At 44.0% G+C, this 16,380-nt stretch overlaps 1 protein-coding gene across 1 annotated transcript in view; it reads right to left on the minus strand.

Moving 5' to 3' along the window:
• Positions 1-16,380, minus strand: part of slc25a13 (solute carrier family 25 member 13) — a 103,722-nt gene that overhangs the window by 18,812 nt on the left and 68,530 nt on the right. Inside the window, exons 13-14 of the mRNA XM_078423304.1 lie at positions 16,095-16,175; positions 6,910-7,050 (exon numbers count right to left, since the gene is read on the minus strand). Of these exons, the coding sequence (XP_078279430.1) occupies positions 6,910-7,050; positions 16,095-16,175 (222 nt within the window). The remainder of the gene's footprint in view (positions 1-6,909; positions 7,051-16,094; positions 16,176-16,380) is intronic.

Here is a 16,380-nt window from a genome sequence, read left to right on the forward strand (position 1 = left end):
TTCAAGGTGAAGGAGAAAAGATTTAATTGGAATCTGAGGGGTAACTTTTTCACACAAAGGGTAGTGGGTGTATGGAACAAGCTGCCAGAGGAGGTAGTTGAGTCTGGGACTAACCCAACATTTAAGAAACAGTTAAACAGGTATATGGATAGGACAAGTTTGGAGGGATGTGGATCAAACGCAGGCAGGTGGGACTACTGTAGTTGGGACATGTGTGGGCAAGTTGGGCCGAAGGGCCTGTTTCCACACTTTATCACTCTATGTGGAAAGGACAAAGATAAAATATGTATTCACAAAATGCTGGAGTAACTCAGCAGGTCAGGCAGCATCTCAGGAGAGAAGGAATGGGTGACGTTTCGGGTCGAGACCCTTCTTCAGACTGATGTCAAGGGGGCGGGACAAAGGAAGGATATAGGTGGAGACAGGAAGTTAGAAGGAGAACTGGGAAGGGGAGGGAAGAGAGGGACAGAGGAACTATCACAAGTTGAAGAAGTCAATGTTCATACCGCTGGGCTGCAAACTGCCCAAGCGAAATATGAAGTGCTGTTCCTCCAATTTCCGGTGGGCCTCACTATGGCACGGGAGGAGGCCCATGACAGAAAGGTCAGACTGGGAGTGGGAGGGGGAGTTGAAGTGCTCAGCCACCGGGAGATCAGGTTGGTTAAGGCGAAGGAGTTGAGCGAAACGATTGCCCGAGCCTGCGTTTGGTTTCGCCGATGTAAAGAAGTTGACATCTAGAGCAGCGGATACAATAGATGAGGTTGGAGGAGGTGCATATGAGTAAAGATTACACAATTGGGTTAAAAGTATGTAAAAAGTCTCGAAACAACAACTTGAACATAAATCAAACTCAGAGCAATGAAAAGAATTAACAATAAGGTACAGGAAGTTCAGGGTAAACATCTTCCCATAGAGAAAGGTGCATAGAGGCCAAGATAAAAGGTGCATAGAGGCCAGGAAAGTCTGGCAGAGTACAGAGAGTGCAAGTGTAAAATTAAAAGGGAAAGTAAGAAAGCAAAGAGAGTACAAAAACTGCCAAGTAAAATTAAAGAAAATCTGAAAATGTTTTGTAAAAGGGCAGAATGAATAACAGAATAACTAAGGAAAAATTGGGGCCTATCAAGGACCATAAATGAAATCTGTACATGAACGCAGAGGATGTGAGTAAGGTTCTTAATAATTTTATTGTTACTCTGTTTACAAAAGTAGAAAAATATGTAAATTTAGTTAAGATGAACAGGAGTTAAATATTGTATGGGGTGAACACAGTAATAGAAATATTAAGGAACTTTAGCCATGTTTGAAAATGGATAAGTTGTCTGTCTATGATGAAACATAACCCTGGCTGTTAAATGTATCAAGGAAAGAAGTTGTGGAGACTCTGGCTACATTCTTTCTATTCCCCACAGAACATAGAACAGTAGAGTACAGAACAAGCCCTTCAGTCTATGATGCCTGTACCAACTATGATGTCAACTAATCTAATCTGCCTGCAAATATCTCCCACCATCCCCAGCCTGATCATGTCCCTGCCTAAATACTTGTTAAATGTTACTATTGTAGGCGTTTCCACACTTCCCCTGGTAGCGCATTCCAGTCCTACACTCCCTGTGTAAAAACCCTGACTTGGAAATGCCCTTTAAGTTTTCCTCTTCTCACCTTAAATCTATGCCCCGTGGTATTTGATATTTTTACTTTGCCGCCCTTAATGTCAAGGGTGGAAGAGTTGCTGCCTTTAGTGCCGGGAACCCGTGTTTTCAAATCCACAGGACGTGATATTAAAATCCAAAGTGCCAACTCTTAACTTGCTCCCGGTGGTGATGGAAACATTGAGCACTCACCTACGTTCCTCCGGTGTTGAGAAAGGCTGGGCAGACACGTCATTGGGGTTATCAAGTGGGCTCTTACTTTCATCAACGTGTGGCTGACTGGGCTCACGACGTCTCCAATTGGCTCAGTGGTGTGTTCTGACATCCCAGAACCACCCCCCTCTGCATCTGCCTAGCCGGCTTATTTGGAAGATCAGATGGGGCCTTTCCTCTTCAGCCAGAGCCACTGGCTACTCCGCTCTGCCACCCCTGATGTTTCTTTGATGCCTGGCGTAGGGCTTGTCCGCTGACCCCCAGGTCCTTCATCAGTCTTACGGTTGATGTTGCCATGAAGCCCCGACATCGAACTTCTACCGGGCAGATCTTTGCTCTCCAGCCCCGCTGTTCTGCCTCCGTTGCAAGCTCTGTATATCGCAGTTTCTTTCTTTTGAAGGCTTCCTGCACAGCATCCTCCCAAACGACCGTGAGCTCCACAAAATACACCATGCGCTGAGAGTTGGACCAGAGGACAAGATCAGGCCTCAAGTTGGTGATGGCTATTTCTGATGGAACCGTAAGCCGTTGGTCCATGTCCACCAGCATCAGCCAGTCCCGGGCTGCCTCCAGCTGCCTCCAAACCTGGTCCTTGGTGGAATTTTCCGTTGCCTTTGTTCCCCCTCCCGAACAAAGGCAATTGGCATAACTGGGTTGGTTGTTCTGGGCGGCAAGGCATTAATGGTTGTTCTCCTGCTTTCCAGAGTTGCTGCCAGTGAGAATGTGCTTAAGCGTGGCTGGTGTTGAACACCGGGGGCATGATGGATCTTCGCCCAGCCATTGGTTGAGATTTTTTGGGCTAGGAAGGACATCATAGGTGGCCCGAATGAGGAAACTTATCCTGCTCGCCTCCATCTCCTACATGTCCTTCCAGCTGATCTTCCGCTTTTCCACACTCTCCCATCTCATCCACTGGCCCTGTTTAGCTTGCGACACAGCCCTGGCACACCTACTCGACTCCTCCCGTCGGCGGACTGCGGCCGCGACCAACTTCCGGCGCTCTAGTGTGGATGCCCTTCCAGCAAGGTCGCTTTCTGCCAAGCCCCAAGCCATTTCTTCCGTATTGGACTTGCCCTACCATGTCGACATGGTGGAGAGCAGATTATGCCTGTTGTGTGGCATTCTTAGCCGTCCACTTCTTTCCTGTTGCCAGGGTTGGGGTTTATTACGGGTTCCATCTGGACGGCATTTGCATGTTCTCCCTGTGACCGCGTGGGTTTCCTCCAGGTGCTCTGGTTTCTTCCCACTTTCCAAAGATGTGTGGGTTTGTTGGGTAATGGGCCTCTGTAAATTGTCCCTAGTGAGTAGGATAGAACTAGTGTACGTACGGGTGATCGTTGGTTGGCGTGGGCTCCGTGGGCCGAAGGGCTTGTTTCCAAGCTGTATCTCTAAACCAAAATAAATTTTCACTCTAGAAAAGAGATTCTGACCATCTACCATGTCGGTGCTTCTCAGAATTTAGTACACTTCCATCAGTTGCACCTCAGCCTCTGACATTTCTGAGTTCGCAATCTGAGTTAGCAATCTAAGTTTGTTACAGCTAATACTGTCTAATTTAGGTTACAGGAGTTGTGCAAATGGACAAATATCTTACTTCTAATTTAAAAAAAGGGGTTTAGGAGATACCAAGTAATTAAAGACCAGTTAGTTTATCTTTAGTGATGGGGTATTTGCAGCATCTGAGTCCAGCTAAACACACCTTGGACACACCTGACTACTGACACGTGGATTTCCAGCTTATCCCATCTGCTGTTGCCCACATGGTACATGCATGACACTAGGTGTAACAAACTCAACCATGTATCTTGATGCACCCACTGAGGAGCAAGTATCTAATTTGAACTGGATAGAGCTCTTAAGGATAGCGGAGTCAGGGGGTATGGGGAGAAGGCAGGAACGGGGTACTGATTGAGAATGATCAGCCATGATCACATTGCTGGCTCGAAGGGCCGAATGGCCTCCTCCTGCACCTATTGTCTATTGTCTAACTAATGCACAATCAACATAGGTTCTGTGCAAATTCACCCTCAGAGCAGTTAACATTCTGAGGATTGTTATCATCTTGCAATGTGATGGATGAAAACAACAATTAGAAATATCAAGGTACAAATTTTGAAACATTTCATTTCCCATGTTGCTGATTTCAAATTCACATGAGAATTGTATGTGTCTGGATTAGATGGCGTTCTGTCAACATGTAGCTACAAGGTTCCTGTTTACACATCTCCAATGATTATGATTTCCATCATGGTTTTTCTTTTTTGGTTTTTTTTCGTGAATATGGGCATTGTTAACCAGATCTGCATTTACTGCCTATCCTTCTCCATGAAGTTCATTACTTGCTTAAAATGGTGTTGTCCTTCAGGTGGATATTCTGACAATGGGTGAGGATTTCAAGTGATTTAGACTCACTGACATTGAAAGAACAGCAATCCATTTTTGTCCATGTAACTTTGAAGTCAACATGGTTGTGTTCTGATACACCCTTTTGCTTTATAGTGATTGAAATCTCAGGTTTGGGAGATGTTGTTCACGTAGCTGAGGTGAGTAATTGCAGTGCAACTGTAGACCATTTTCATGAGGGAAACATAGAAACATAGAACAGAAAAATAGGTGCAGGAGTATGCCATTCAGCCCTTCGAGCCAGCACCTCCATTCAATATGATCATGGCTGATCATCTAAAATCAGTACCCCATTCCTGCTTTTACCCCATATCCCTTGATTCCTTTAGCCCTCAGAGCTAAATCTAACTCTCTCTTGAAAACATCCAGTGAATTGGTCTCCACCATCTTCTGTGGCAGAGAATTCTACAGATTCACACCTCTCTGGGTGAAAATATTTTTCCTCATCTCAGTCCTAAATGGCCTACCCCTTATTCTTAAACTGTGACCCATGATTCTGGACTCCCCAAATATGGGAAACACCTTTCCTGCATCGAGCCTGTCCAATCCTTTAAGAATTTTATATGTTTCTATAAGATCCCCTCTCATCCTTCTAAATTCCAATGAATACAAGCCCAGTCGTCCAATTCTTTCATCAAATGTCAGTCCTGCCATCCCAGGAATTAACCTGGTGAACCTACGCTGCACTCCCTCAATAGCAATAATGTCCTTCCTCAAATTAGGAGACCAAAATTACACACAATACTCCAGGTCTCACCAGTGCCCTGTACAACTGCAGTCGGACCTCCTTGCTCATAAACTTAAATCCTCCAACAGGCCAACATGCCATTAGCTTTTTTCACTACCTGCTGTACCTGCATGCTTACTTTCAGTGATTGATGTACAAGCACATCCAGGTCTCGTTGCACCTCCCCTTTTCCTAATCTGTCACCATTCAGATAATAATCTGCCTTCCTGTTCTTGCCACCAAAGTAGATAACCTCAAATTTATCCACCTTATACTGCATCTGCCCACTCACCCAACATATCCAAGTCACCCTACAGCCTCATCGCAGCCCACACTGCCATCTAGCTTTGTGTCATCCGCAAACTTGGAGATGTCACATTTAATTCCCTCGTCTAAATCGTTAATATATATTGGAAATAACTGGGGTCCCAGCATCGAGCCTTGCGGCACCCCCTAGTCAATGAACAATATGATGGTTGTTCAGTAACAACTTGTCAAGACAACTATTCTAAATCTATTATTTCTGAATTTATAAAATTACAGGCTCTCTGTATTGACTGCAATAATAATGAATGTATTATTGTCAAATGTAATAAGTTATTTGTGAAACTATGAAGTATTGTGATAGGAGAGGTTTTTGATGATTGATCCGTCAGCAGGTATGGATCAGAATCATTGTGCGATAACTGGGGAGAGTTTTGACAGTACTTTTAATTGGTATCATCTCAGAGTTTCTCTTATTTTCTCTATTATCAATTTGCAGCAGTTGGAGGGATCTCTTCAGTGTATCATTATATCTTGTGTCCTTAGTTTCAACCCAACTGACTTATCGTATGAAACTGAGATGTCAAATTTTAGACCAGCTCTGTGCTACCTTTTACACATGTAATTTTCCATGATTTTTCATTCTCGAAGTACTATTGCTTAATTGGGATTCTTAAAATTACTGTTAATGAAATGAATTAGAAAAGTAGAATATTGTAGCAGGTTATATTCTGAATATTGGTGAATCTAAATTTGTGTTGTCTGTAATCTGATAGTTACAGATGTATCAACTGTGGGGAAGTAGGTATATAGGTGGCTATTAGAAAAGTTTAGCAGGAGCATATGCATGGATAGCATGGAGAAACAATCTGTGACAGGGAAAAGCTTCCAATCACCCAATTCAATTTAAAAGCAATAGAATGTAGTTTATTAACACTCATTGTACCAATTACCTTCACACAAATTATGACAAATTTTTATGCCTGCTCCTTTATTGCACGTAAAATTATTGAACATACACTGATGAGCCAAAACATTATGACCCGATGAGCCAAAACATTATGACCACATGCCTAAGACGCTGTTGGTCCTCCGTGTGCAGCCCCATACACAGCAGGGTACGATGCACTGTGTATTGTGACACATTCCTCTCGTGATCAGCATTAAAATATTCTGTGACTTGTGCCACAGCAGTCCTACTGTCGGTTCGGACCAGACGGGATAGCCTTCGTTGCCTCCACGCATTGATGAGCCTTGGGCGCCCAACACCCTGTCACCAGTTTGTGGTTTGTCCCTCCTCGGACCACTGTCGGTAGGTACTCACCATTGCTGACTGGGAGCACCCCGCAAGCCTTGCCGTTTCAGAGATGTTCTGACCTAGTCGTCTGGCCATAACAATTTGGCCCTTGTCAAAGTCGCTCAGGTCTTTCTTTACTCCTGCCCATTTCTCCTGCATCCAACACATCAACTTCAAGAACTGACTGTTCACTTGCTGCCTAATATATCCCACCCCTTGACAGGTGCCTTTGTAACACGATAATCATTGTTATTCACTTCACCTGTCAGTGGTCTTAATGTTTTGGCTCATCGGTGCATACACCAATACTAAACACCTACTTACTTCAAAGACCTAACTAAGAATTCTCAAAGTACCTTATATAGTCCAAAGAACCCCAATTGCCTGATGACTTTCCATGCGCTGACACGGACACCCACGGTGAGTTCACCTGCCACCTGCAACCGGATCTTGACAATCTCCAGAGGATTAGTGAAGATAACTTGTGAAGCACCAGCCTACAAAAAGAATGAACATATTATCCAGCCGCAATTTAATAACTGCACGTGGGTACCTACACAAAACATAAGTCTTTTCAAATTGGATTTGATGATATAGCCTTGTTTTCAGCATTGTGTAACTTTTCATTGAGCCTGTGCAAACATGTTTCCAATTCAAGAACAGCTAACTATAACATTCATAAAGTCTTTTATGTTTAAAAATCAATACACACCATAAAAATTGATAGCCATAAATCATCATCTCATTTGAGCAAATTATGCTACTAATAAATCTTTCCCTTCTCGCCTTAAACCTATGCTCTCTGGTTCTCAATTACTCTACCCTGAGAAAAAAAACCAGTGCATTCACCCTATCTATTCTCATGATTTTATACACCTCTACAAGATCACCTATCAGCCTCCCGTCTAAGGAATAAAGTCCTAGCCTGCACAATCTCTTTCTGTAGTTCAAGCCCTCGGGTCCTGCTAACATTGTCTGCACCCTTTCCAGCTTAATGGCATCTTTCCTATTGCGAGGTGACCAAGCACGAACACAATACTCCAAGGGCGGCCTCGCCAGGTCTTGTCCAACTGCAAAATAACAAACCAACTTCTCTACTCAATTCCTTGAGTGATGAAGGCCAATGCACCAAACACCTTGATCCCCACTCTATCTACTTGTGATGACACTTAGAGTGAACTATGTACCTGCACTCCTAGATCCTTTTGCCCTACAACAGGCCCCAGGACCCCATTGTTCACCGTGAAGGTCATGCCTGGATGTAACATTTTACACTTCTCTGAATTAAATTCCACTCCTTAACCAAACTAAAATCTGAATTTTACTACTTGAATTTAAATTCCCTTCTACCAGGATTGGAGAAGAACATGTGCCTCTCAATCAATATAGAAACACAGAAACATAGAAAATAGGTGCAGGAGGAGGCCATTCGGCCCTTCGAGCCAACACCGCCATTCATTGTGATCATGGCTGATCATCCACAATCAATAACCCGTGCCTGCCTTCTCCCCATATCCCTTGATTCCACTAGCCCCTAGAGCTCTATCTAACTCTCTCTGAAATCCATCCAGTGATTTGGTCTCCACTGCCCTCTGTGGCAGAGAATTCCACAAATTCACAACTCTGGGTGAAAAAGTTCCTTCTCACCTCAGTTTTAAATGACCTCCCCTTTATTCTACGATTGTGACCTCTGGTTCTGGACTCGCCCAACATTGGGAACATTTTTCCTCCATCTAGCTTGTCCATTCCATCACATCCCATCCATCCCATCCATCCCATCCCATCCATCCACCCATCTGAACCCACCTACCTACCTACCTACCTCTAAAACTCTGTTTGTCTGTGTGTATGTGTCCACCATAACGTTTTTGGTTCGCACAGCCAAAACGGTGCACCATAGCGCCACAATTTTTGGCCCACGTTACTCACCATTATCCTGGGCATAATGTCTAACAACTCATTCAAATTGAAGCTACAATTTTAAAACTCGCATTCCCCCCCTCCCGGTATTCAGCGTGTGACGTCACAATAGGACACGCACGTCATTAAGAATAGCGCTCTCTTCCATCCCCCCGGAGGACCGACACCCGTCCCAGCATGCCTCGCGTCTGCCTTCCCCTCATGGTGCAGCGCGACACCATTCCCCGCAGTTCGCGACGGACTGTGCTCAACGCGCGAGCCACGACCCGGGGGTCGCTCCCCGCCCGCAAACCAGTGCACGCACCGGTGAGATCGATGGGCCCGACCGGCGATCGCCAACGGGTCCGTGCCTCCGCTGTTGTAGAGAGGATGGGGTGTGTGAGTGGGGAGAACAATTTTCTTTTTTTTTAAAGTTAAAACTCCGCTTACTTCAGAGATTAGACTTTTAAAAAAGCCGTTAAAAAATAAGTTAACAAACCCGGGGGGGCGGGGCTCGCCCAAGTGACTGCAGTGGCCAATGGGGGGGAGGGGGGCGGGAGGGGGCGACGAGAGCATCAAGGAAGGGGGGGAGGAGGAGGAGGATGGGGGAGGAGGAGGGGGAGGGGGGGGGGATGGGGGAGGAGGAGGAGGGGAGGAGGAGGAGGAGGGGGAGGAGGACGGGGGTGGAGAGGGTGAGGGGTGGGTGAGGAGGGGTGGGGATGGAGTGGGTGGAATGGAGGGGAGAGGGGGTGGGGAGAGTGGAGGTGGGAAGGGAGGGGGAGGGGAGGGGGACAGTGAGGGTGGGGGGCAGGGGAGGAGGGGAGAGTGGGGGGGGGTGGCTAAGAGAGGGTGGGGATGGGGGGGAAGGGGGACAGTGGGGCCAGGGGAGAGTGGGGGTGGGGAGGAGGGGAGAGTGGGGGTGGGGAAGAGGGAAAAGTGGGGGTGGGGGAGAGTGGGGGTGGGGAGGGAAAATTGGGGGTGGGGGGATTGGGGTGCGGGCAGGAAGGGTGGGGGATGGAGATGGGGGTGAGGGGAGGGGAGTGAGGGGAGGGGGGTGAGGGGAGGGGGAATAGGGGTGGGGAGGGGGGAATAGGGGTGGGGAGGTGGGAATGAGGGGAGGGGGAGGGGGGTGAGGGGAGGGGGGAATAGGGATGGGGAGGGGGCAGTGGGGGTGGGGCAGGGGAGGAGCAAGTGGGGGTGCGTAGGGGGGATGAAGTGGGTCAGTGGGGGGATAAAGGGAATTGAGTGGGGGGGTTGAGGGTGCTACACCAATACAGGAGAGGCTTTCGGTCCAGGGCTCACTCAGTCACACCCTCTCCCCTGCCCTGTCCCCCCTCTATGAGGAATGGGCCCAACGGGTCCACTTGGTCTAGTAATTTTATATGTCTCTATAAGATCCCCTCTCATCCTTCTAAACTCCAGTGAATACAAGCCTAGTCTTTTCAATCTTTCCTCATAGGACAGTCCCGCCATCCCAATAGCTCTAGCAGATGGATATTAGCGTGCAGATACCATACCTGCATTCCTGTACTGGAATTTCATGTTCCATCTTCCAAATTCTTTTTTTTTCACCAACGCTGCACACTATTCTGTGAACCAAATATTTCTGGATTTGGTTCTCTAGCTTGAATTGGAAACTCCCGATCTTTAAGAGTCTCTAATTTTTACTTGAGTTTTTGGTTCAATTTATCCGGTCTAGCTGAGTCTCCTCCCCCCCCCTCCCCCCCCCTCATCCCCCATCCTCCCTCCCTTGAAAGTTAGCTTTACTCTCTCTTTGCCCTTTACCATTATTGACCTAAACCTTTATGATCCACTGATCAATATGCTCCATATGGAGCGTGAGGATCAGACAGGCATGCTCTGGGCCACTTAAATGTTTAAATTCCACTCAGATAATGCAGTGGGATTGGGCACAGGCTTGGTAAAGCATTTCCTCTAATTTCTCAAGAAAGGCAACCAAGTACAGTTACAATCTCTGATGACATTGCGGGAAACTAGAGTAGAAATTGCGGGAGCCCTGGTTGAAATGTATCAGTCGTCCTTAAATACAGGAGAGGTGCCGGAAGATTGGAGGGTGGCAAATGTTGTGCCTCTTTACAAGAACGGCTGCAGGGAAAATGCTGGGAGCAATAGGCCAGTGAGCTTAACATCTGTAGTTGGTAAGTTACTGGAGAGTATTCTGAGGGATCGGTTATACAGGCATTTGGATGGGCAGGGGCTGATTAGGGATAGTCAGCATGGTTTTGTAGGTAGTGTCTCACAAATCTGATTGATTTTTTTGAAGACATCACCAAAAAGATTGATGAGGGCAGAGCTGTAGATGTTGTGTACATGGACTTAAGTAAGGCGTTCGACAAGGTTCCGCATGGTAAGCTGCTCTGGAAGGTTAGATCGCATGGGATCCAAGGAGAGATAGCTGAATGGATAGCAAATTGGCTCCATGGAAGGAAGCAGAGGGTGATGGTGGAAGGTTGCTTCTCAGACTGGAGGCTTGTGACTAGTCTGTGACTCCGGGTTCGGTGCAGGGCCCGTTACTGTTTGTCATCTACATCAATGATTTGGATGAGAACATACAGGGCAAGATTAGCAAGTTTGCTGATGATACAAAAATGAATGGTTTTGCAGATAGTGAAGATGGTTGTAAAAGATTGCAGCAGGATCTGGATCGATTGGCCAGGTGGGCGGAGGAATGGTTGATGACATTTATTACAAAAAAGTGTGAAGTGTTGCATTTTGGGACGTCGAACAAGGGCAGGACCTACATAGTAAATGGGTTAAGTTGTAGAGCAGAGGGATCAAGTACAGGTGTATGGTTCTTTGAATGTCGAGTCGCAGGTAGATAAGGTGGTCAAAAAGGCTTTTGGCACTTTGGCCTTCATCAGTCAAAGTATTGAGTATAGAAGCTGGGAGGTCATGTTGCAGTTGTATAAGACGTTGGTGAGACCATCATTTAGAATATTGTGTTCAGTTCTGGGCACCATGTAATAGGAAAGATATTGTCAAGCTTGAAAGGGTTCAGAAAATATTTACAAGGATATTGCCAGGACTAGAGGGTCTGAGCTAAAGGGAAAGGTTGAGTGGGCTGGGTCTCTATTCCATGGAGCGCAGGAGGATGAGGGGAGATCTTTTAGAGGTATACAAAATCATGAGAGGAATAGATCGGGTAGATGCCCAGAGTCTTTTGCCCAGAGTAGGGGAATCAAGGACCAGAGGACATAAGTTCAAGGTGAAGAGGAAAAGATTTAATAGGAATCCGATGGGTAACTTTTTCACACAAAGGGTGATGGGTGTAGGGAACAAGCTGCCAGAGGAGATAGTTGAGGTTGGGACTATCCCATCGTTTGAGAAACTGTTAGACAGATACATGGATAGGACAGGTTTGGAGGGATATGGACCAAGTGCAGACAAGTGGGACTAGGGTAACTGGGACATTGTTGGTCGGTGGGGGCGAGTTGGGCCGAAGGGCCTGTTTCCACTCTGTATCACTCTATGATTCTAATATCATTTTGTAAAAATTTACTAAAAAGCCAACACATCCAAATAGTCAAAATCTCAAACCCATATTAATAGAATAACTCCTCACTTTAGCTTAAAAGTAAAGAAACAATGTACTTATGTAAAACATTGTGTTCATGGATAACAAAAGTTGTCATAACAAATACAAGTATCTTTCCAGAGATCATACAAAATTGTTTAATTGACCTAGTTAGGTATTGTTAGCTGAACTATTCCTTTGAAAGATATGAGAAAAAAGTTAATTGATTCCAAATATGCGATTCCAAAATATTTGAACTTATATAACTGACATTTCAGTGTCTCGCAGATACAATTCATCGCGATGGTTAACACAGCTGAGTGAAAAACAGATATGTTTCTCAAAGGTGCACACATTCTATTTTGCACCTCAGAATAAGCACAATGCGTTTGAAGCCATCAAAAGGAGACTAATCAAAGTAGTCCTACATCAAAGTAGTCCTAAAATTACTGCATGGGGCTTCGACACGAAGCGACCTACAGGTCACTGATCAAACGCAAGTAACAATCAAAAGGTTAGTTAGTGCTGTTTCTCTATGCGATTTGTGCACAGCTAAAAATCTTCGACTCATCCTTTCATCTCTAATACAACTCAAATAGAACATCTACTAACATTTTAATATCAGCAAAAAGTATTCATTCTGCCAGCAATTCTTGTTATATAGAAATACATTTTTACTTCCAAGGATTTTAAATTTCACCCGATGATTTAAGATGTTCATAATGCCGCTTGATTGAAAATTGCAACTGCAACAGAGGCACAGATATGTTGTAGGTACTGTGTGTCCAGTCGTACATTCGCAAAGGATGTATGCACAGGACAAAATAGAATCTACACAATAACTGCATAATTAAGCAATGTGATTACAAAATATAAACATATTTCTGTTTCAATTGGATCCAGGGAGACTTGAACTACAACCTTAAAAACCTTAAAAATGGGAAAGCATTATGACTTTGTTTTAAAAAGCAGCAGAGTCCAAATGTCTATCAAAATAATTTTCATTGACATGGCAAAACCTCAAGGCATGAATGGGTTTTCAGCTACCATCTTCAGAGTCAGGGATCATATTGTTAGATGGACTTGTGGCAAAAAAAAGTATTTAAAAAAAGGCATGAACTACACTAAACTGGAGAAGAAATCATCCTAATGACAAGCTGGCAAAGAATCTCACGCACATGACCTTTAATAGTTGACGAACAAGCCTAATTCACAAGTATTAGTTTCGAAAGTATAATAAAAAGTGAATAAGAGAAAAACAACGATCTGAACTGATAAATGCATTCACCAATATTCTCATATATCATTACAATAATCTTAAAATGTTTAATGTTTTCCCACATTCAATCTCTCCTAGTCAATTCCATTGCTTTCTTTCATAGCCTCTTTCACCAATTTCATTTTGCTTTTCTCTATCCAGGAATTACTCTTTTTCACATTCACCATCATTAGTTCCTCTCTCCCTTTCTCAATGCTCTGTCATTGCCTTTAAGGGAACCAGAGGATAGGTTCATACATCACAGGAGCAGAAGTAGGCCATTCGGTCCATCTAGTCAACTCCGCCATTCAATTGTGGCTATTCTATCTTTCCCTCTCAACTCCATTCTCCTCCCTTCTTCCCATAACCCTTGACAAGTTTACTAATCAAGAATCTGTCAATCTGCCTTAAAAATAGCCATAAAAATACCTCTAAAAATCTGGGATTAGTGCAGGAATGAGACATTAATACAAAAGACCATGCTTCAGTTTATTTTTTGGTGAATCACGCAAGAGGAGCCAAATGCCCCACTTCCTACTCTGGGTGCTCTGACACAAACCTCATGGATGCTAGGGTGACAGCAAGAACCTAGCCAAAAACTCAAAACTGCGAAAGAATCCATCCTGTCAGACAGGTTGTAACTTTCTCCTTGATTTAAATGTAATGGATTTGAACAGCTGTTATATTATAATTTTCAAAATAAAACTTTGAGATAGATACTCAGCATTTTAGTATTTTTAATCTACATACTTTATACCTTTTAATTTTTTTGAATGTGTGAGTGTCTCAGGGATTTTGTTGAAAGTTTGATTATTCTTGATATGTCAGAAATTTTCGCAATATTTCTGCAAACGAAAATTAAAGTTACAATACTTTTAACCTGAAAATTTGCAAGACGTTTATGCATTGACAGCGCAATTGTGACCCCATAGTACGATTATGAAGATGAGTTTATTGGGTGAGGAGCAGGTCATCATGCCAGAACAGAGCAGGGCATTATGCCATCCACACAGCAGTAAAGTTGCTGCATTTCAATGACAGAGACACGGGTTTGATCCTGACTGCAAGTACTATCTGCATGAAATTTGTACATTCTCCCTCTGTCTGAGTGGGTTTTCTCCGGGTGTCCCAGTTTCCTCCTATATTCCAAACATGTGCAGGTTTGTACGTTAGTTGGCTTCCGTAAATTGTCCCTAGTGCATAGTATAGAACTAATGTACGAGTGATTGTTGGTCAGCGCAGACCTGGTGGGCCTAAAAGGCACAGTATAGAACTAATGTACGAGTGATTGTTGGTCAGCACAGACCTGATGGGCCTAAGGACCCGATTCCACATGTATTTCTGAAACTGTAAACTAAAAATGTATAAAACACTAGTTAGGTCATGGCTACAGAGCTGTGTACAGTTCTTCTTTCCAAATAAAAATAGAAATGTGGTACTCATGAAAATAATAAACTCCGTAGAATGTTGGCTGATCATTCTCATCAGTCATGATTCTTTACAATACTCCATCCCAGACAGCAGTGGAGGCTATATCACTGATTTTGTTTAACATTAATAGATAATAGACAATACACAATAGGTGCAGGATTATGCCATTTGGCCCTTCAAGCCAGCACCACCATTCAATGTGATCATGGCTGATCATTCTCAATCAGTACCCCGTTCCTGCCTTCTCCCCATACCCCTTGACTCCGCTATCCTTAAGAGCTCTATCAAGCTCTCTCTTGAATGCATTCAGAGAATTGACCTCCACTGCCTTCTGAGGCAGAATTCCACAGATTTACAACTCTGACTGAAATTTTCTTTTCCTCATCTCCATTCTAAATGGCCTACCCCTTACTCTTAAACTGTGGCCCCTGGTTCTGGACTCCCCCAACATTGGGAACATGTTTCCTGCCTCTAACGTGTCCAATCCCTTAATAATCTTATATGTTTCGATAAGATCCCCTCTCATCCTTCTAAATTCCAGTGTATACAAGCCTAGACGCTCCAGTCTTTCAACATAGGACCGTCCCGCCATTCCGGGAATTAACCTAGTAAACCTACGCTGCACGCCCTCAATAGCAAGAATATCCTTCCTCAAATTTGGAGACCAAAACTGCACACAGTACTCCAGGTGCGGTCTCACTAGGGCCCTGTACAACTGCAGAAGGTCCTCATTGCTCCTATACTCAATTCCTCTTGTTATGAAGGCCAACATTCCATTGGCTTTCTTCACTGCCTGCTGTACCTGCATGCTTCCTTTCAGTGACTGATGCACTAGGACACCCAGATCTCGTTGTACGTCCCCTTTTCCTAACTTGACACCATTCAGATAATAATCTGCCTTCCTATTCTTACCACCAGTGGATAACCTCACACTTATCCACATTAAACTGCATCTGCCATGCATCCGTCCACTCACACAACCTGTCCAAGTCACCCTGCAACCTCATAGCATCTTCCTCACAGTTCACACTACCACCCAGCTTTGTATCATCTGCAAATTTGCTAATGGTACTTTTAATCCCTTTATCCAAGTCATTGAGACTGATTGATTGATACAACAAAAGTGTATACATTTTTCATTAAATGAGCCATATCTTATTGAACACCTGAGCAGGCCTGAAGGGCCAAGTGGCTGACATAAACTCCTATTTCTTCTGAACCTCTTTTGAATCAGTCTGAAGAAGGGCCCCAGCCTGAAATGCCATCTTCCATTCCTTCCCCAGATACTGACTGACAATGTGTCCTCATTTGGAATAATAATATAAAAACAACTATACCTATAGATAGTATTAAAACATCTATTGTTCATAAACGATACTATGGGATATGTGTGCCATGTTATAAAGATTAATACTTACACATCCACCAGCAACTATTTCTGCTCTAATTGGGATGGAACCATCTCCCCGAGTAGACATGTCTCTCACAAAGTCATTCATCTATAATAAAGTCAAATACTTTGAAATAAGTTTTGTACAATTTATCTTCAAGATTTATTGAAGTTAAAATGTCAACAGCATCTTAAAATTGTATATGTTCTCAACAGTGATAATCACAAGTCAAAAGCATGTAGACATTAAACATGCACAGAAAATCTCTCTTGCATAGGAATCTAGAATATTATTTTCTAAGAAATTATACTTA

Source organism: Rhinoraja longicauda, chromosome 2 (assembly GCF_053455715.1).
Source record: "Rhinoraja longicauda isolate Sanriku21f chromosome 2, sRhiLon1.1, whole genome shotgun sequence".
NCBI classification, from domain to species: domain Eukaryota; kingdom Metazoa; phylum Chordata; class Chondrichthyes; order Rajiformes; family Arhynchobatidae; genus Rhinoraja; species Rhinoraja longicauda.